At 41.6% G+C, this 21,919-nt stretch overlaps 1 protein-coding gene, 1 long non-coding RNA gene and 3 other non-coding genes across 9 annotated transcripts in view; all 5 read right to left on the bottom strand.

Moving 5' to 3' along the window:
• Positions 1–2,442: 2,442 nt before the first annotated feature.
• On the bottom strand, positions 2,443–9,621 carry LOC126395775 (uncharacterized). Of its 3 annotated transcripts, none has more exons than XR_007570492.1 (7): positions 9,512–9,621; positions 9,063–9,127; positions 8,340–8,457; positions 6,417–6,548; positions 4,873–5,035; positions 4,283–4,385; positions 2,443–4,099 (listed from the first exon to the last, which is right to left on the bottom strand). It is a non-coding gene; the product is annotated as an uncharacterized LOC126395775 (long non-coding RNA). The 3 variants fall into 3 exon arrangements; XR_007570491.1 differs by having other exon boundaries at positions 9,063–9,154; positions 9,486–9,615; XR_007570489.1 differs by having other exon boundaries at positions 9,063–9,154; positions 9,512–9,606.
• LOC126396643 (small nucleolar RNA SNORD67) lies at positions 6,641–6,753 on the bottom strand. Its single transcript, XR_007570586.1, has one exon. It is a non-coding gene; the product is annotated as a small nucleolar RNA SNORD67 (small nucleolar RNA).
• Positions 8,868–8,980, bottom strand: LOC126396637 (small nucleolar RNA SNORD67). Its single transcript, XR_007570585.1, has one exon. It is a non-coding gene; the product is annotated as a small nucleolar RNA SNORD67 (small nucleolar RNA).
• An 889-nt stretch (positions 9,622–10,510) lies between the features above and the next one.
• trnar-ccu (transfer RNA arginine (anticodon CCU)) lies at positions 10,511–10,583 on the bottom strand. The gene has a single exon. It is a non-coding gene; the product is annotated as a tRNA-Arg (tRNA).
• An 817-nt stretch (positions 10,584–11,400) lies between these two features.
• Positions 11,401–21,919, bottom strand: part of lrp4 (low density lipoprotein receptor-related protein 4) — a 161,737-nt gene continuing 151,218 nt past the window's right edge. For 2 of the 3 annotated variants that reach the window (XM_050046201.1, XM_050046209.1), the window contains exons 35-38: positions 21,612–21,673; positions 20,042–20,129; positions 19,762–19,903; positions 11,401–15,940 (exon numbers count right to left, since the gene is read on the bottom strand). In XM_050046201.1, the coding sequence (XP_049902158.1) occupies positions 15,599–15,940; positions 19,762–19,903; positions 20,042–20,129; positions 21,612–21,673 (634 nt within the window). In that variant the 3' untranslated portion in view covers positions 11,401–15,598. Of the gene's footprint in view, positions 15,941–19,446; positions 19,509–19,761; positions 19,904–20,041; positions 20,130–21,611; positions 21,674–21,919 lie in introns of all 3 variants that reach the window. The other variant, XM_050046218.1, reaches the window with a different exon arrangement.

Here is a 21,919-nt window from a genome sequence, read left to right as displayed (position 1 = left end):
TTAATGACAACGCTCTGCTAGGGCTGGGGGATATGGAGAGAAACAAATTACATGAAATTTTTCACCAAATATCGATATTGTAGGGTTGACCGTTGGTGCTTTCAGAAAATATCTACACAATGAGACTTTTTATAATCATCAGTAATGTGGATATAATGACTATGGAGTAAAGGCAACTAGAACAGTGGCAATTACAGAAAATTACATCATAAAACCAGCAAAATACAACACTTTGGATATTACGATATGGAAAATCTAAGGCGATATCCAGTCTGGTATCATGACAGATATATATCAACATATTACCCAGTTCTATCTCTACCATAAACAAGACTATGCAACCTTTGCTGCACAGCTGTGAGAGAAATCTGGTGTCAGTTCACAATTAACTAGATGAATAATTGATCTGTCTCTTGTTTTACATCAAATGAACTCACAGAGTGCCCTTCACGGCAGACTTTCACTTGAATACAGAATTAATCTACATTGTTTCATGTTCATAATAAAATCTAATCTCTCTTTGCAGAATGTGGTAAAGTTGCACAACATTTTAATAAGTGTTCCCTGCAGTTAAAAAGATTAAAAATACTGTGAAGAATGAACTAGTTTATAACACTATACTGCAAGCATTAGCTTTTTTTTCCCCCTCTCCCACCAGAGTAATATCTTTCCTCTCATATTTTGGAGAGGAGATAATAAGCACACGGAACAACAAGTAAGCTCTCATATAGCCCTCAGACCTTTAAGGTCATTTGAAATGTTGCTGCTGTCTCTGGGCAAAACTGTCACGCAGGTATTAAAATATCCCGTGTAAAATCAGAGCTTGATCTTTAGAATACGCTTTATTCAGTGTAGCACAGAGAGGAGCGGATGAAAAAGGTAGGGACAAAGAAACAAAGCAAGTACAGGACACGTAAACTCGCTGCATTAACTGAGAATCATACAAGAATGGCATTCAGTCTATCATCACGTGGGTTGTACAATGAACTAGGACAATGGTGTCAGCTGTGCTTGAGTGGCACTGGCATAAAGAATGGATGACGTACGATTATGTGCTGAAACTCAGGCTCTGCGGTAAATTAAATCTAACTAGAACTAATCTGAATTGCTGTGATACAGGTGAAGTATATTCACTCTTACACATTTGGATCTAAATGTGTTAGAGCATATTATTGTGAAACACATAAGCATGGCGCTTTGTTTTCACATCCTCAATAAGCTGGGTATCAAAGATATTCATGCAGAAAGGATTTCATTTGAAATATTTTTCTTAGCAAACAGGCTTTTGGTCGGCAAACCTCTTGACTATGATAATGTGTGAGAAAAATGCAAATATTTAAAACAGGGATTTATGAGTTTGGTGAAGGAATTTGCCTGCAAGTTAAAGCTTATGACCACAGTTGTAGCTTTACCCAACAAGATGTTTCCCTGTGGGAGCTATCGGTGTTTCTGTGGAGCCTTCAGGCGCTCGTCTCTCTGCATCAGAATACAGAGAAATGTGTTGCCTTATTACACACCTGTACATCAGGCCACATGCAAGTGTCCACACACTGCGGGAACACTGATGTTCAACTGCCACCTGGTGGTAAAAATCATACTGTACAGCAGACACAGACATTTCAAACACCACAGCTACTAATCAGTTAGGGAAACAATATTATAACTGTAGTCTACCAAACGACAACCCACCCTACAATAAAAGGAAGTTAAACTACATCTTAACTACTCTCAAAAATCAGCTTGTCAAAGAAAACTAGTTCCAGAAAGTAGTTGAACTGAATCCAAACTACATCGCAGGATGTCTCTGAATCAGGAATCTCATACCGTTTCACAGAGGTATAACTTAAGTGGCACTGAGTAAAGTGTAGGTGTGCTTCATTTTGGGGACTAGGGCAGGCCAATCCTCTCAGAGGCAGCCTGAATCAGTGTGAAGGAGAGGATAAGGAGCAATTGTTGGGATGGAGCCAGTGAAATGCTACACATCTAGGGAAATCCATAGTATTCAACAGCAGACATCTTGGTTTAAGAGGTGTTTTAAGACAAATAGAAAGTGACTGCCATTAAATGACAACTGTGGCTGATGAGCTGCAGCAGTGTGCCATATTGTAGAGCAAAAAAGTGTCATGAGAATACTGTGCAGTTTGTAATTAATTACATAAACTACGTGACCCAGAGGAGTTAAGTACTGAAAAAGCTACTGAGATTCAAATGTAGTTAAACTGCTGCCCAACTACTGCAGATTGTGGAAAAACTAGTAATTAAACTACAAGCAGTTAACGATTTCTCAACACTGCTAATCGAGCTCTCCAGTAGTGGAGGCAGCAGTTTATCTAGGAAAAAAACAAAAGAGTTGTAAGACTCAGGGATCAATCAAGTTTTTCTTTTGGTCTGTTCCCTTTGTCTCAAACTGTTCTGCTGAAACAAAAGAAAGAGAAACACAAGTGGCTTAAAACTTTTTTTTATTCAGTGAAATGACAAAAGCACAAACAGTGGTTTAAAAGGTTTACTGATTCTTTAGGATCCAGAAATGTCTGTCCGAAATCCAACGTGTTTAATAAGGCAGGTACTGGTGCAAAAATCAATCTACAGTTATTACTTTGTACCCTTGCTTAAAGCACCCATGACTCCAGACTAACTTTTCCACTGGTGCAACCAACTTTCTCAGTTGGCCACACCATCACCTTTTGTTCTTTTTTTTTCTTCCTTTCGTTATTTAAAGTGGCGTTTTATAAAACATCAGATAACCTAAAAACAAATTGAAAATGCCCTTCTTTGGCTCTGATGCAGCTGCCTCGCTGTCTGCAGTCAGTCACCACTCTGCAGCTTTGCTCAATGTCCCGTCCACAGCACCATCTGACTGGTTACCTGTCACCAGCAAAAGCCTATCAACACTGAAGGCCGCAGTGCCACAGACAGGCCATGAGATTGGAGCGGAGCTGTGTATTGACCATAAGGCAACAGATATTGCAGAAGTTGTAATTTTTGTGTTTCCACTTGCAGTGGTCTGCCCACAGTCGCTTAATAGTAGTTAAAAACGCAGACCTGCCGATGCACATTCAACACGCGTTAGACCCATTTATGAGTCAGCTGTCACTTTGTCATTGTTAGATACTTCAGTCTGCATCACGTACTCGCATTAATGCAACCACGTGAAGTTTTAACTCACACACTAACAAAAATGTGATCTGATTGATCAGTCTAGGACCCTGACATCTGATATTTGAGGGTCTGCGGTCAAGCAGTGAATTCCACTGTTAACAAGGTTGCAGCTGAACATATCTCGTGTTTAGCTGTGACCTAGCAGGACCTTGTTACACTAACTACTTTGTCAGGGGAGGTACTATTTGTACAGACTACCTTGTAGAGAATCATGCTCATAGGTGTTAAACTACATCACTGCTTTTATTATTACTTAGGTACATGAATACCATGATATGAATTTCATGTCATATTGCCCAGGCCCGACTTTACCCAAATGCACACATTACTGAGCCTGGACCTACTGCCGGCTGACAGAATATGCAGATATTTAAGATGAGCTGTGGCCTCTGATGATGCAAGGCAATCACAAAAAGTGCAATCCCTTCAGAGGATTCCACAGACACTGTCAACCCATTCCAGTCACCTCTGCAAAACAGCCTCAGTAAAAGCCATTACTGTGATGTACGCGACTGCTCTGACTCAAAAGGATTACTGAACAGTTGGGTGCTATGACAAGGACGATCACTGATCTTATGTGATGCAGGGTGACCTTGAGTGCCATGAAAGGTGCCATTAAATAAAAATGCATTAGAATTATTAGACATATATATGATGGAGTTTGTGCATATTTACTGCACTGTGTGTCTGGGAGATGGTTTTTTGTGTGGTGACGACTGTATAGCCTAAATTTATTTAATGATTAATGAAACAAAACTAGACTTCCCCTGTGTTGCTCACCAGTAATTAGCCCACAGTACAGCTGTGGAGCTGCATGAGGTCTTTCCAAGGTACACAGTGGCCATCGATGTTCATGCTGTGAATGACATGCAGCTGCAGCACTGTTGATGTGGCTGACTGTCACTTCTGACGAGCTGTTCTGGTCCAACATATCGCCCATCTGCTCAGTAAAAGGAAAGAAAGGACAGATAGGCCTTTCTTTAGAGTAACATACTGACAACAAGACTGAGTTGACAGAGATTTCTCAATATTGCAAACAGTTTCTACAGTGGTTTTGTCTGTTTCACTTCAGAGTATAGCTCTATATTCAATTTGTTCCAACTCTAATAAAGTATGTCCTCACCTGTGTGAAAACCTGCATGCTGGTGTTCAGGTCCCCAGATAGAATCTGGGATAACACATAATGGAGGCAGTATTTGGGTCACAATGATGGACAGTATGATAGCCTAGAAAAGAGGAAAAAGTCATCACTGAGAGAGACAAAAATCATCTGATGTAATTTTCACATTACACCCAACGTTCCTGGGGTCATTGCTTAATTACCAAAACCTGATCGTAAATCACAGGAGACCCGCAGAGCTCTATCAGTCTGATGTTTGCTCTAACACCCCAGTTACAGTATGCAGGACTGTTAAAACTTATCATTACTTTGGACGATCCAATATCGATTCTCATCATGCTGATTCTTTCAAGTCTGTAGCTTGACACCGAACCTTAAAACTGCTACAGAAAGTCAGACCAATTTCAGTACATTACCAAAGGACACCCTAAACCGTCTGTATTATCTAATATAACCTTTCAGAATCTTGACAAAGTCATAACTCAATTCCCCTTTTTAAAATCTAAAAAAGTTCAGCACCAACAGCCTGCCCTACTAATAGTTACCACGAAGGTTTAAGGCCATATAGAATCCTTCAGTACAAGCGCACATACTGGAAATGTGTTTCCCAGCGTCAGGTCAATTCAGGTCGGACTGCTGCAGCTCAAGGATCAAGGACAGGCAATGTGTGCAGCAGGTGGAGGTCCGGGCTGAACTTAGGTTGGGACCTGTGGCTGCTGCTGCGGGGCTAGCAGGGTTTTCTGGGCACGAGTCTGCCTGCAGGGACAAAGGAGGGGGGAAAGACGACAGAAAGAGGACAAGGGAAATTTAAAAGTAGTGGCAATGATTAAGTTATAGAAGTAATAAGGACAAAATAAAAGAATGGCAAGAAAAAAAAAACGCTATCGTGGGCAGTTTTTGTTTTCCAAAAACTCTCAAGAGTCCAACAACCAAGTGGGCCACTGATCACAGCCGGCCCTCAGCTTTAACTGGGTCAATAGTGACCAACAGAGCTGTTAAATGATGAATCGAGATGTACCAAGTTATTAACACAGCAGGAAACAAGTTAGTGTGCTGGAAAGACATCACAGCCTGTGCTGCCTCGGTAAAAAAGCCGTCACATTATTTTGACATGACTTGGCCACATAACAAAGCCACAAAGGCCTTAACTTTTGGTGTATGTGTTTAGTGAGCATATTTTGGAATGAATATGGTGCCATCTCGAATCCCTTTTACACAGCCTGTTCAAGGAGGACATGTTTACACCTCTATTCCCTCTCACTATTCTAAATAAAAAGGTATGAGGATGTAATGGTGGGACAGAGTTGTTCTGCTGTTATGGTAGTAACAGAGCCAAATTGATGTCTATGTTAAACAGACCACTGGCATGGCAGGACTACACACACACTGGGCCAGGGAGTGATGCCAGCAGCTATGTAAAAATTACACAGTGAGTGAGTATTATGTCGGCGTTGGTTGGTTCAGTGTAAAAAAGCAAAGCTGGCATAATGGCGGATCTTCTTTATGGCAGTATTGCTGAATCTCTGTTTAAAAAAGGCTTTGGGGATAATGTACCCAGGTCTCTCAATACATCCTATAGTTTGCCAAGGATCAGTTTCTGGTATAGACCCAGAAAGGTGAAGCTCTGGCAATTTCCTCCTCCATTCAAGAAGTGCTGCCATATTCTTGGCTGAATGCTGCAACATACTCATAACACTAACAGTTGGGGACAAAATTACTCTACATGAATTGTGCTAAGTTTTGGAATGAGGCCACAGCTGCTCTGATTGCAAAAGAAAAAACACCAAAGTACAGGCTTTTGGAGAATAAACTTGTTTTAAAAGAGCCAGGAGGGCACTAACTTCCACCAACTGCTTTCAGAAGGGCTTTGTTAAAAGATTAAGGAACTGTTTAAACAATATTACAGTTTTACAAAAATTAACAGAATAAACAGTTTGGTTCACTTGTGTGAAATATAAGAGCTGCAAAAATCTCCAAGTGTCAGAAAATAGTAGGGAAGTTTTTAAATTCAGGCAGCTCAGAGTGAAGCTGTGATTTTTAAATAAGATGATCCACAGAAGGGGACAAACTGGGATAGAAAAACAGATTTATTCTCTATGAAAACACAAAATTTGACAGAATAAGGCTGTATCCTCACCAGCTCACAGGTTGAGGTCTCCCACCCAGTATGAAGGGAAAACTTTTCCTGGCAGGATACGTTTTGCTCATCACGTTCACAGTGGCTCAAACACCCTTCCTAACCACGTCCTTGAACTCTCACATCTTCAGGCTGGAAAAGGGAGAGAGCAAAACAAATATAAGGAAAGGAAGAGATGAGAAAACCTTTAAGCAGTGGCCCACTGTTTCTCTGTCAGGTGTGGGTGAGACTCAGATGGCCCCTGTGCACAATGGGTGTCACCACAGGTTGTCAGGACAGGCCTGCTGTGCCACTGCAATCAGCAACCTGCCTAATAGTGCAACTCATCATTGTCACACCCCACCTTTCTAAAACACTATAAAACAGGACCATTTAGTGTCGCATAGCAAAGCACTTTAATCTGAATCAATATCATCATATTCCTGTTTGTTTCCACAACAACTGCAGAACTGAGAATCCAACAAATTAGAATGAACTAAAAAACTACTACTGCTGCTTTGACATGCAACGTATTGCACACGGACACCTCTGAACGGTATTCAGGAAACACCAGGAAGGTAATATGTCTGTTGATGTGCCCTTTTTTTTCTGGTTTAGTACACTGAAACAACAGTATAGGAAGTTTCTCTCACCACTGCACTTTAAGTTTTAGTTGGGAAGCTACGTGACTGAATGCTGTACACAAGTTCTCACAGCCTCGAGGATTTAGTTTGATAAGTCAGCATTGCTCAGTACTGCTAACTCAGCCCCATAAGTCTGAGCTATGGGACACCATTAACCCTACAGCAGGTATATTTGCACGGCCATGAACAAAATTTCACCCCGGTTCCCCGAGTTGAAGCACAGGTTAGGTCTCGGACTTCCTAAAAATGTTCCTAGTAAATACTCTAGATGGAAAGAGTGATCTGTTGCTACTTACAATGTCGAGGAGTGCCATCATAAAACTTCAGGTTTAAAAAGCATGTTTACATTGAACTAAGGCCCTGTTCTCACCTGGTATTAACATGAGCCTTGGGTGATCAGATCACACGTGGACAGCTCTAAGTACATGTGTGAATGCACCCCATACGCATCTTGAGATCCAATTACTCGTACCACATTTGTAGGTGGTGTGGGCTGCATATGGCTTGAGTCAGCAGTGTGTGCAATTATGTGTCCTGGGCCACACTGAAGGACCACTTACACAGCTGTAACATAGGTTACACACAGCGCTGAGGGACAGTCTCTGGAGCTGCTCTTCTTCCTGTTAACTGTCAGTTCAACGTCTGCTCATTTAGCACGAGTTAACACAGCAGCAGCAGCAGGATTGACTCTGTCGTTAAACCTGTTAGTAACCGTTAGATAATGTCAGCTGTGTGATGCTAACAGTTAGCCCTGTGACTGTCTGTTTGTGGGCAGACTCTCGCCAACTGTCCCAAGTGCAGAGCTCACACTCCCGCAGCAGTAGTCTCCTAATGATGGAAAATGAAATGATTAGCTCCATATTCATTTGCATATAGAGAGGGGAAGTGAGATCTGATCACAAGTGGTCACTCGAGACGAACGTGGAGACGCATTCTAATACCAGGTATGAACATAAAGACGTAGGGCTGTCCACTTGGTATTCAATCACTCAAGATACATGTTTATAGCAGGCATAAACAGGTTCTCAGTTATTTAAAGGGAGGCTGCTTTATTGACTGGCATAACCAATATGCTCATCAGACCAATATCCTTAATTTAGCATGAAGCATATGTTAGCTGACAAGTGTGGTGACACACAAGCTGTTTGTCAAAGGCAAGCTGGTACTTGGGGATATTTTTAACCATGTATAGTGGATGTTAGGACACTCATGAATAACACTGTGGAAGACTACTTCAAAACAAAAAAGGAAGGAAATAACTCCTATAGTTAGGCAGACAGTAGCACATCAACAAACTGACCTTGAGCAATGAAGAGCTGGTTTCCAGACCAGTGAGCTGACAATCCTGCTTGAGGGAAGGGGACAGAGATGATTGAGAAACTCCACAGCACAGCATCCTTCCACTTCCAGATGGTACACTTATAAAATAACATGAAGACAAGCAGTATTAATACAGGTAATGGAAAATAAAGCACTTGAACAACATAAATCAGGCCAGGGTTAGCTGTTGTTCAGTTTTCCAATTGTATCGCTTAAGAAAAAATAAAATAACTGAACACAAAATATGAGTTAATTATTAAACAGTTTGGTCTACTGAAATGCAACCACGGAAGATCAGTTTTGATTCAATCAGCAGAGCCCCACAAGAAATCTCATCAAGGCCAAAACACTTAACAGCTTACTGCAAACTTTCAAATTGTATATTATGCAGAGAAAACTCACTAAATCATAAAATGTTTGGCAAATGAAGCAATTTAATCTCATGTTAGTAAACCCATTCTGTGTGTACATATTTGTGCAGAACACATATATATAAAAGGGTAGAGGGGTTGAGTCAGATGGCCCCTGTGCACACAGTGTGTCCTCAGGTTGGGTCAGATTGGGGTATTGATGCCACTGCACCAACACCCCAATTGATTAGTGCAACTCATCACTCTCACACCCACTCCCCTTCCTTTTAACACCAACGCTGATTCTCTGGGAGTGTTTGAGATGCTATCATGCCTGCTGGGTGTGTGCTTACCTTGTGTTCCCATTTCCCGACCGACAGATAGCTCCATCCAGTCTCGCCTTGCTGCAACGTGAAGACTGAGTCATGACGGTGAGCAGCAGTGCCTGCGTACAAGGACGCAGCATGCGAAACACGCAGGTTAGCCATAGCACGTGCACAAAGCGTGGCGGTTGCCCCGCCCGTTGTGAAAAATTGCAGAAAGTTTAACTTGCCAACGTGACACTGAAATTAACTGTAATGGTTGGCTACTAGTATCTAATTTCCTCAACGCTGAAAACAAACATTAGCGTCGGTTAAAACAAAAGACCCACTCACTAAGCTAGCCAAGTTAGCGTAGCTTCGCCGTTAGCAGGTTAGCTAAAGTAGCAAATAACATTCGCTTCCGCTTTTTAAAAACGTCACACAGCTAACCCACAGCGCCTAATACAAACTTACAGCATCAAACCGAAGATATATCTTACGTTAGTTGTTTTCAAACAAACATTATTCTTGAGTTTCTTGCTCTTTGTAGCTGCTAGTTCAGCCAACCGCCCTGGACAACGTTTCTTCTCATTCTAATCAAGTGCGGTTTGTAAAGCTAATCGCTGATTGGCCCAAAGCCGGGACCATGCTGCATGTTTATTGGACAGTTGAGACTTTTTTCCGGTTGAACCACCAATTAAAAAGTTGTATATAAGTCACATGACTACACTCACTTCACAAGTGCTTCAAAAACCATGAATACACACAGGTGGTGGACCTCTGCCAAGTATTTTAGTTTTTTTTTAGAGAAAATTCAATTAATTTGACTTTAAAAATTGTATGTTTGCTGGTCTTGTCCATCTGTTCACATTTTCTAAAAGGAAGTAGCAATAATCATTTAAAAAACTTTGGATTTAAGTATTAGTACTGCATTCACATCCCTTTATCTTGCACATATCCCTGACAGACTAAGTAAAGATGATACCTATCTACTAAAGATCTTACTGGCAGCAAATAAAAAATTACAAATACTGGGCCCAGAAAAACTGTCCTACTGCTTGTCTGTTTGTCAGTATTGTTAAACACTGCTAGAACAGATGACCTACTCCATGAAACTTCAAAAAAGAATTGGTGAAAAAAATGGTGTTCATTTAGCCAGTGAGGCAGATTTTACATGATTATTGTATGTACCATGTGTGATATCCTGCTTTAAGTAAGGAAAATTTGCCTTGACTTTTTAAACATCCCATGACCCGTGTTCATAAATAAAAAGTATTTAAAAACTGTTTACTCTTATTCTGAATATTCCAATCTAAATAAAACTGAAATACTGATGTTTGTTCACACTCCATATTTGGAGCAGGTGACCCTCTAGTTCCCAGGTTCCTATGGATTGAGCTACTGCCACCCCCCAATATTGCTAGCAGAGGATGGTTTCCATCCATTGACCTCTGGCTTATGGGCCCAGCATGTTTCCGCTGCGCCACTCTGCTGTAAACCACCCCAGATGGGACTTGAACCCACAATCCCTGGCTTAGGAGGCCAGTGCCTTATCCATTAGGCCACTGGGGCTATATATCATGCAGTTATATTTATGATGACATCACAAGGTAACATACCAAGTGTTGCTTATGGAGTGGGTGGGGTATTCAGGGATTAATAGTGCATGTAGTATCCATTAATACTGTAAAGGCTAAAGGTGTTGATGTATTTATTTATATATCATTAAGTCCGAACACAAGTTACCAACTAAGTTACTGGTGTTTTCTAGTGGTGGTTAAAGCTTGTTTGCTGCACATAGTGTGTTGTCTGCAACTAACTGCTTCATCCTCTTCTAGCATGTCATCTCTTCTCCCTCCGTGTCAGTGGCATCTTTGTTTTGCCTTCCTGTGTTTGTGGAGTCTGTCCTCTTTACAGGTATTTGTGGGAAACAGTAGGGTTTGTGGTCAAAGGTCCTACCCACTCTTGGCAGGACCTGGAAGCTGCTTAATGTCCTGTCTGATGAATATTATTTACTCTAGACAAACTGCCTGTTAATATTTACTTAATATTAAAAGGTATATTCTTTATTTAAGTTGTCAGTTTATAAAGTAATTTGACTAAATGCTACTTTGTATTCTAAGTGTATATTATAACTATCGTCTGTTTGTCCTGGAAGAGAGATCTCTTCTCTGTTGCTTTATACTCTTGCTCTAAGTTGGATGACTTGGCTTCATGCCTCCAAAACCCTGATTCTCTGATTACATCTTCGCTCCCATTGTTAAGTCTGCAATTATCTGCAGAAGCAGACATCTGATTTCCCTTTATTGCTATACGATGATTGTGTCTGATGAGGAGGGCATTTGTCTGAGAGCAATAAGTGCATAGATGACTGAGCCAAAGGTTTCATTGAAATGCAAATGCAATTTTATATTAAAAGATAGCAAAGGGATCATTCACTATATCACACAACACAGCTTGTTAGTACTGCCATGGAAATACATATACAGTCTTTTCATATTTACACATCAAGTGACAACCAAACAGAAATCATAAATACCTCTTTTTGTTAACTTTACAACAGCTATACGCGACCAGTATTTCATAAGATAAAAGAGCACTATTAAATAACTGGCATTTTCCCTATCATTTACAAGGCTTGGAAACACAGTGGTTAAAATAATCCAGCAAAAAACAAAACAAAAATAAAATAAAATGTTCTTCTCCAGTGAGTAAAATTAATACAAGTCTAAAAACGGTCATGAAATCCCTTTGTACAAAAGACTATACAACTTAATCAACACAATATCTTCAACAGAAATGTTTGCTTATATCCGCATGATAAAATCTGTACAGTTTTAGCATTCCTGCAGCAGAGTTGGAGGGACTGTGAGCCGGGATGATTGGTTACTGGGTCACTGTGATGCTCTGTAGGCCTACTGTCAAACAAACCGTCAGAGACCGTAGTTATGTAGCTGCCAAGACCCTCTTTCATTGGCCTCAGTGCTTCGTCTAGCAGCAAATCAGCAAGTTGCTGAGCTTGTAGCAGATACTTCAAAATACATGGTTCTATAAAGTCTAACCGATATATTTGTCAATATAGCAATATAGTATTTCCTTGTACCGTATTTCAACAACAGACAGAATGGTACTCTAAAGTTAAAGCAATGCATAATATCTTTACTTGTATTAAATTCATTTTTCAGTAAGATGTCAGTGATACATTTCTAAACTACAACCCTCACTGTCTGATGCGGTCAGACATGCACAGTGTTCCTCTGTTGTACCGTACTGTGGCAGATACTGCAAGTACACCTTTGCGTTACAGATTTAGAGTTGATGGATCCAAACTCAAATTACAAAAAGAACAAGTATTCTCATTTACCTCTAGTAGCGTTTGGCCATGCAGATACTTTTGGTTGTGAGTGCCAAGTTTTTGATATATTCACCTCTGAAACTCTCACCCTACCCTACACTACAGAGAGCCAAAGTGAAACTGGAACTTTTGTGATCATGTTCCAAATGGAAGATAATATAATTGAAAATCACATTGATGTTTGTAGTGATGCAGAAAGCATCACATGCACAAAGTCTAACCCTAACATATCCTTTAGCAACATCATCTTGTTTAGTTTCATCAGTTTGTTAGAACAGGTCATCTTTTATTCCTAACATGAAATAATATCCTTTATCTACCATTTTTGTTTGGAGTAGCAAGTACTAGCCTACACTGTTGTGGTCGTATGAGAAAGTACAGGGAGGGCTGAATGACGTGCAATTTTTTTTAGGCAACTGAGATTATAGCTAAAAAATTGGAGAGTTGGCATTGGTGGATAGGGTGAGCACAAAGCATGGATAAGGGAACATTGGTGATAACAATGTTTAATACATGCACTGATGAAAAAAATCAAAAAGACCTTCAAATTCTAACAGTAAGTGCTGTATATCAGTGGTTCTCAACCATAGACTAAAAATGATAAATGTAGCTACTGTGACGTCACCGAGTGGTTTGTGGATTCCCTTTCTAAAGCCTCAAGTTCAGCATTTCAGCTTGTTCTTTTCTTTTGGAGCCAGAAGTGACCATATTTGGGCAAGAGGCTGGCGCTCTGGAGGAGCGAGGGGTAGATCTGACTGAGAAGCCAAGGACACTATCGGCAATCAAAGCGGCCCAGCCTTAATTACATGTAACTTTAAGCATTAACAAAATGTCAGCGGGTTAGTCACATAAAAATTTAACTCGCGGACAGTTGTCATGAATGTTGAAAATAGCTATAAAGGCCAAAACCGTTTTTATACCAGGCTGTAAACATGTTTATTTCTATGGGGGTCTGGTGGGACTGACTGGCTTGTGGAACTAGCCTCAAGACATCAAAGAACTGCGGTTTTTGGCTCTTGGTATTGGCTTCATCTTCAGCCCCGGAGATTGCTGGTTATTCTCAAACAGAGGTCCAGAGACCTCCAGGGATGCTTGCATGAGGAAGTCTCAAGGCTTTCCTCAGACAAATGGGGACTAATTTATTTTTAGTATTTAATGGGAGTGAGTTACTGCCCCAAGCGAGGGAGTTCGAGTATCTTGGGGTCTTGTTCACAAGTGAGGGTAGAATGGAGCGTGAGATGGATCAGTGGTTTGGCACAGTGTCTGCAGAGATGGGGGCACCGTCATGGTAAAGAGGGAGCTGAGCCAGAAGGCAATGCTTTCGATTTACTGGACCATCTACGTCCCAACCCTCACCTATGGTCATGAGCTCTGGGTAGTGACTGAAAGAATGAGGTCGCGGATACAAGCAGCCGAAATGAGTTTCCTCAGAAGGGTAGCTGGGCTCAGCCTCAGAGATAAGGTAAGGAGGGAGTTTGGAGTAGAGCCGCTGCTCCTTTGTGTCGGAAGGGGTCAGCTGAGGTGGTTCGGGCATCTGATCAGGATGCCTCCTAGGCGCCTCCTGTTAGAGGTGTTCCGGACATGTCCCACTGGTAGAAAGCCCCGGGGCAGACCCAGAACACGCTGGAGGGATTATATATCTTGTCTAGCCTGGGAACGCCTCAAGGTCCCCCAGGAGGAGCTGGAAAGAGTTGCTGGGGAGAGGGATGTTTGGGGTGCTTTGCTCAGCCTGCTGCCCCCATGACCCGGCTTCGGATAAGCGGTTGAAAATGGAAATCATATGTACAAAGGCTATGTCCTTGCTGCAGTGGCCATGAGTTTGATTCCAGACCTCAGTCCTTTGTTGCATGTCTGTGTATTACTTTAGGGGTTTTTGACATTAAAAAAAAAGTTGAGAACCACTGCTGTATATCATTTATCCATTTTTTGAAGGACCATTAAAGAAAATCTCCAAGAGAGACTGGAATGGGAAAGCAGTGTTTCTGGGCAGTAGAACTCCCAGAGATATATAATATGTCTTACACCTGGGTGAATAAAACCACAACTATCTGCATGGCTGAACAGCCCTAGTGGTGCATGTCTGAGACAATATGCTTTTCTGTGATCTGAGTGACCAAACCCAAGTAAGAAGAATGTCACGAACATTTTAAAACCTCTGAGTAAAATAATTATACAGCTGAAGGAGGAAAAAGAACGAAATGTTTGGCACTTAGGCTGGTACTTCATCGTGGCTTCCTCTGCTATGCCCGAGGATCAGCAATGGGTGAATTACAACTTTAAAAAAAAAAAAGGAAGAAGAAGGCTCCTTTCAGGTTACTTTCACAAAGAATGAATGGACTTCTGCAACCAACTGAGAGTACCAGCTACATACAGTAAGCCCTTGCTTGACCTGTTGGAGTTTGTAAAAGAAGGAATCAGAAACAGATGGAGTCATCGCTGAGGTCTCCCACCGGTGAGGGCAAGTCAGTAAAGTCAAACAAAACAAACATCCCCCAATTAAGATACATTTCTATTGACGTGTAAATGATGAAAGAAGCATGGAGACTCTGTGAAGCCCCACCCTTTGGCACTGTCATAAATACAACTCTTGAATACCCGGGTCCTGCGGCACAAACGCAACACTCTCGCCATTTTTCTGAAAGTCAGCAAACCCACTCCACAAGTACAAAAAACGTTCATAAATAGAGTTCATAAAGACATGAGTGGCATTAGAGAGAGCATCGTGGTTACATCGTCCAGGGAGTATGTCGTTCTAGCTTTATCCAGAGAAAAAAATAAGTTCACAAAAAAAATAAAGGTGAAGTTGTACACAGAGAAGCGTTCGTCGCATTGAGAGTCTGCATCCTTTAAAAAGGCTCCAGATAACGCTTGTGTCTCTCTGTTCACTTCCTCCCCAGAGTCCTTTGCGTTCTTATTCCAGCATGCTCATTAGTTTATCAGTTTGCCTAAAGGCAGTAGCACTGAGGGTACTGTTGGAGGACTGTACTGCATGTGTATGTGTGTGAGTGTGTGTGCACAAGTAGGACGGAGCCCCAGTTTCAGAGACAGGAAGTTGTGTTTACAGGAGCTTAGTTGTGTCTAACCAGGTTCATCTGTACCGTTACTCTACGTATGCAACCGTTACGTGTTTGTACCTATTTATTTTTGTGTGTTTGTACCAGCTATAAATACAGGTGTGTGTATTAGGTAATGGAGGTTGGGATAAAGCACAGAGGGCGAGGGGGGGCCTTCCTCACACTTCGCTCTCGGTGGAGGGCTTGCGCGTGGAGGCCCAGCCGGTGTCGGGCAGGCTGTGCTGGGCGTGGCGCTGTGGGGTGATGGCTGAGGGGGTCAGAGTGGTTATGGAGGAGCATTCGGACGCTTCCTCCTGGAGGAGCTGCTCCGTCTCGCCGTCATCTAGCGAAGCGCTGCTGGCCTGCAGGGACACGGTGTCTGTGCGCATGCAGGTGTGCAGGCCGCCTCGGGACGGCTTGATCTGTTTTAGGTCGTCCCAGTAAAGCTCCTCATTGGACAGGAGACACACGCCCTCCACAATGCGGATCTTCTCCTTGGTGTAGCCTCCGTCCACTCCCCCCTGGACCACGAGAAACAAAGAGTTAGTCAGAGCGATGGCCTCTATAGCAACAGTATAAAGGCAAAATCCACCTTTAGGCACTCTGCTATGGTTACATTTATTTCTTTGTTTTCTCTTTATCGTTCTCTCATTCTTCCTTTTTCCTTTTATTCTCTTTCTTTATCTCCTTCCATCCTGTCTTTTTCTTTTGTCTTCCTTCCTGTCTTTCTTTCTCTCTTTCTTTCCTTCTCTTTCTCTTTTCCTCTATCTTTGTCTTCCTTCCTTCTCTTTTTTCTTTCTTCCTTTCTATCTTTCTATTTCTCTATTCCTCTGTCTTCCTTCCTTTCTCCTTTTTCTTACCTTCATTACTTCCTTTCTTCCTTCCTCCCTTCTTTTCTTTCTTCCTGCCTTCCCTTCCTTCAATTTCTCTTTTACTCTATCTTTATCTTCCATCCTTCCCCCTCTCTTTCCTTTCCTTCCCTTCCTTCCTTTCTTCTTCTCTTTTCCTCTATCTTTGTCTTCCTTCCTTTCTTTCTTTTTTTACCTTCATTTCTTCCTCTTTCTTACTTCCTTTGTTCCCTGCTTTCTTTGTTTTTCTTTTCCTCTCTTTGTATTCATTCCTTTCTTTCTTCTCTTTTTTCTTCCTTCCTTCCTTTTGTCTTTTCTTTGTCTTTCTTTCCTTATTTCTACTTCTATTTTCTTGTCTTTGTCTTCCTTCCTTTCTTTCTTCTCTCTTTTATCTTTCCTTCCTTCCTTTCTTCCTTCGCCTTTCTTTCTTTTTCTTTCTAGCTTTCTTTTCCTCTATCTTTGTCTTCCTTCATATCTTCTCTTTTCTTTCTTTCCTTCCTTCCTTTCAATATATTTATTAATTTGTGTTTTTCCTCTATTTCTTTCTGCATTCCATCCCTCTTTCACCTTTTCCTTTTCTTCCCTCCTTCTCTCCTCTTTATTCGTTCCTGTCTTTCTCTCTTCCATCTTTCTTTTTCTTTAGGTTTCTTCCTTCTTTTCGTTCTCTCTTTCTTTATTCCTTTCTCTTCCTTTTTTTCCTTCCTTCCTTAATTCCCTCCCTCCTTCATAAAGAATAATTACAGCATATTGAACCTCAAAATCGGCTCCACAAAAATCCCCAAAGCTCAAAGTTCAACATGTTAAAGGTGGATTTTCCTTTAAGGATTAATCAGCAACCAACTGCACAACACTCCAGAACAAGATGTCACCTTCAAACACAACCCATGCACAGCGCGTCCGCTCCTTTTAGTAACGCTGTGCTTTCACCTGCAGTTATTTTTTTATTTTCAGATTAAAGTACAACAGGTTTTATATAATTATCATTAATCTGGAGTGAAATCCACTGGATTGCTTTACAGCACAAAAACAGGGAGATGTTTCTTTTTCTTTTCCCAGAGCAAATGGCGTTATGCTACAGCGCTGCATATCACACCCCTGAACAAATTATTCAGTCTGCCATAGCAGGAATAATTTGAACAGTGTCTCTTAATCGCCAGCATAAGAAAACAAATGCATACAGCGGGCGTGGCACACCTGTTGAGACAGAGGCAAAATGACCCAAAGCAGTGAGCTCGCCTGAAACTGCTGCTTATACTAACAGCCTACAAGCAGCCCAGCCATAGAGCTTCCTGTATTTAACAGACTTTTTTTCAACAGCTGGTGCAATGGGTTGCAATAAACAGAGCACTGGAAATGGATTTAGCCTTATTAATCACAATGATGACTAAAACTAAAAAGCAGACAATCTGTAATTATTTTCTCTCTTCTGACATCTTACCTGCAACACGGTTTAGGAGAAATGTGGTGTTGATTTTAAAGGGGACCTATTGTGCTCATTTTCAGGTTCATACTTGTATTTTGGGTTTTTACTAGAGCGGGTTTACATGCATTAATGTTCAAAAATCTTTATTTTCCTCATTCTGTTGGTGCTGGAACACCTGCAATTCACCCTCTGTCTGAGATGCTCTGTTTTAGCGCCTGTCGTTGTTAGACCCCCTCCTGAAAAAAGCTGGGTCTGCTCTGATTCATCCACACCTTAAGCCCCGTTTCCACCAAACACTTTCAGTATGGTACCTTTGGAACCAAAGATAACCCTTCAGACATGGTACCTAGACCCTAGTGTTTCCACCACAAACAGTACTCTTAAATGTGGGAGGAGCTGTTGTCACTCACTGCTCCGTCCAGCACTCGCTGTATTTCCTCATCAGCGGTGACACAGATGGAAGTCAGCACCGCGTTTATCGTCCACAGAACGAGGCTGCACACGGACATTTTCAGAACAAAATAGAACAGGCTGCAGTGAGAGTCTCTCTCATTTGGATATTCAAAAATAGTGGGTTGGTGCATTTGTTTATTTGTTTATTTAAAAGGATCCCCATTAGCTGACACCAAGATGACAGCTAGTCTTCCTGGGGTCCAGACAATAAAATATTTAGTCCTTCACAGGCAAGCTCAGGGGTTTAGTGTTCCCGTAGCCCACAGGAACAACGCTCCACTGCGCTTTTTTTTTCTCTGAGTGAGGATTAGAATATACGCAGTTCGCATACTCGAGTCCAAATTAATATATATAAACGCTTGAAGATCCACTCATTACTAAAAGTGTATGTCATATACAAAGTAATGGTCAAAGTTGTCATATTGAAATTTAAGGTGTGCTGATGGATTCACATCGTCACCTCGTGTATTGAGTAACATTACAACTCTACGTTCCACCTTAAATGTTGCCGGCAGTCGGCCCAGTGAATTAAGTTACTTTTCTCTCAGACTCCAGCTGCTGTGAGAGGCAGCAAAACATCCTTTCATTTTATAGTTACAGTTTACTAATAAAACTCTCCACAGTATGAACAGTGGTTACATGAGCCTCAAAACCAGACACAACTCAGCCCTGAGCAGAGTGACCGTCCTCTACTGACCAATCAGACTGCAGTGTTCACAGCTCCACCTTTTAGTACCAGATCTGTGTGCTAGGTACCCCAACAGAGGGGGGACCAAACATGGGGACGGTACAGAACGGTTCCATTGGTACCATCCACAACTTTTCACAGTGGAAACAGAAAAAAATGTGTACTGAACTGAACTGTACCATAATGTACTGCTTGGTGGAAACGGGGCTTTAGTGTCTCTGCGCTGTCGTTGCAGCCAGGAAATGCGAGTCGTATACCTGCAGCTGGAGCAGCTACGTGACCCCAGTATTGCACAGTTCTGACATGGAGGCTACCAACTGCCTGCACTGTTAGTTGTTAATATTTTTTTCAAGGCTTCATCATTGATTTCAGAATGACATAATGATATTTACATGTAGCACATCACACTTTGATTCTCGGCCTGCTGAAATGTCAGTTTCACACAAACCCCATAAGTAGTTATAAACACTGACATGCTTCTGATCGCAGAGCTCTGAAACTGCACCAAAGAGAGAAATAGTTTTGAATAGCAGGTTGCATGCAGTGACGGACAGAAGAAGTGAAGGAAAACAGAGAAGCGGCAGAGGACACAACTCCTCCATGCTGTGTAACTACCTCTCCACGGGACAAGTGGGTCAAAAGATAAAGGGAGAGAGGGAGTTGTAGGGATGAGAGAGCTGCAGTGAGGAGAGAGAGAGGGGGAAGAACAGATGAGTGCTGGTGCCCGTGACCTGCTTGTGTCACATGTTACAATATCTCAACACAATCAATCAGACAAACAGTGACGTCATTTGTCTCCATGGTTACCCACCGTACGCCTCCATAGCCTGTGATCATCATTCTATGGACTCATCATGGATTCACCTTAAATCCATTCATATATTAAACAGAAAATGTCATTTTCACTTCTGTGTCCAGACTGTTCCTTACCTCTTTCTTATATCGAAGCTGGTTGTATATTGGAGGCTTTTGCGACGCCTCGATCTTGACCTCTTGTGTGGATGTCCGGTATGAGGGATTGCTGTAGGTCAGGTTGCTCACTCCAGGGTCGGCAAACTTTGACTTTTTATGTCTGTCGGTCCAAAACAGGACAAAAGGAGTACATAGCTTCATTAATACACCATCTGCTGTGTATGAAATGTAATGTGTCATATCCTCTGTTTAAGACCAGAGAGTAAGGAAATGAAGAAGTGTAAAAGAGGAGACTTACCTGTAAATAATCAAAGCAGCGATGAGGATCAGAATAGCCAGGATGGTCAGAACTCCACCGATCACATAGCTGATATGAAGTCCTTCTCCTGCAACAGATGGCACAGATGTTTAGTGTGTAGAATTTAGTGGCATTTAGGCATTTCATACACACATACAAAAGTTTTGATTTAGTTTTATCTGTTTAAGTTTTTAGTAGTTCTGACTTATCTTACTGTAAAGCACTTTGAATCTGCATTGTGTGCTACAAAAATAAAGGTTAATATAATTGTTTTATCACTTAATTCACATTTAATGTTCTTAACAGTGGACTTTGGCTGACATTAGCATTCATACTGATTTGCTTTTTCAGGCATTTCTGAGAGCTTTCAGGTGAAGAAAACAACACAGTTTCCCAGTCGTAATCGCCTTGTTGTTAATGTGAATAATATTCACAAGTTGGAAACTGGTAATTAATGTAACCCCAACATGATGCGACAGAAGCAAAGCTACACTGGAAGGAGGAAGTGGAAAATACGCCATCTAACAAAGCTGTTCTCATGTAGGTTAGTGAGCTACTAACCTACAGCTACAACCAACATTGGCCGCGTTTCCCAGTTAAGAGCGATCCTAAGACTTAAGAGCACAGTTAAGATTGTCTTTGGTAAGAAGGGTCGCTAAGATAAGAGTGTTTCCCAGATGCGCAAAATTGCACCGGGTTGCCCTCTGGATGTGTGGAGACACTAGTTGATGAGGTGTTGTATCTCAGCCGGTACTTCATTTGGACAGCCGGTCTGACAGCACGTCGAGTGGGCTACATTTACATATACAGTTTGGCTTCGCACATAGCGCCTTTATATAGAGTAGCGGGTGGAGCGCTCCTTGATGAGGTTCCAGCTGAGCTCAATTACACCTGTCAGTTGCCTGATATCTGTGAAATGTCACAGGTTTGGAGGGTGGATGTGTTTCTGTTGTGCCCTGATGCATTTTTTGGGTGCAGTAAACTATCTCATATGTGCATGCAGATGTGGGATATGTGCAGACAAATTATGATAAATGATAGTCATGATGATTCATTTTATTTGTGTGCCTGATGTGCGCAGCACTAGTGGTAACAAAAGCACAATACACTAGTACATGTAAAAACACGACGGCAGCCATCTCTGCCAAGTCAGTCTGCAGCCGATCCCGACACAAAAGTGGACAAGATCCAAAACCTGATCAAATTCTATGGTTGAAAATTGTTTAGTTTGATATCCCATACAAGTTTGACCAATCTTAGCAACAGTAACGAGGCATTTAAATTAAGTGTTCTATACTTTATTAAACACTTGTGGCTACTAAAAATAACCCCACTGCATCATATGAAGACATTATTGGTTTAAAAACTACTTCCTGTTCAAAGACAATGCTTAGTTTTTCATACTTATCAGATCCAACTGATCCCAAACAGCTAGGAGAAATTAAAAATGCATACCAAACAAAAGTTCAGGTCTCAGGAGGATATGTGAATTTTCCAAACGTCAGACCTACATGTCAGTGTTCCTTTACGTATGCAAATGGATGATGATAGAACTTTGTCAAATACTGACCGTGAGGAGCCGTCACCACGTTGTTCAAGCAGCCTTCTATGTTTAGGGTCTTGTCAGTGCAGCTGTAAAAGAGCAGACAGAAACACAGCTTGAAAAGGTTCTTTACTTAATATTAGCCGTATGAAGTCCAAACATGAGATAGTTTTTCCTGAAGATAAGTCTTGGTGGGGCCTTTGGGAGGAGGCTGTCAGATTCTGCAGTATTAATGCTGGTTGAAAATCTCATTGTGTATTCTGCTGAAGATGAACAATTACATAATACTCCTCTAAGGGATGAGATAATTCTCCAACCTCTATACAAGGCGCGAG

This window comes from Epinephelus moara, chromosome 1, assembly GCF_006386435.1.
Source record: "Epinephelus moara isolate mb chromosome 1, YSFRI_EMoa_1.0, whole genome shotgun sequence".
Lineage (NCBI taxonomy): Eukaryota > Metazoa > Chordata > Actinopteri > Perciformes > Serranidae > Epinephelus > Epinephelus moara.
This window is presented reverse-complemented; position numbering and strand designations above follow the sequence as displayed.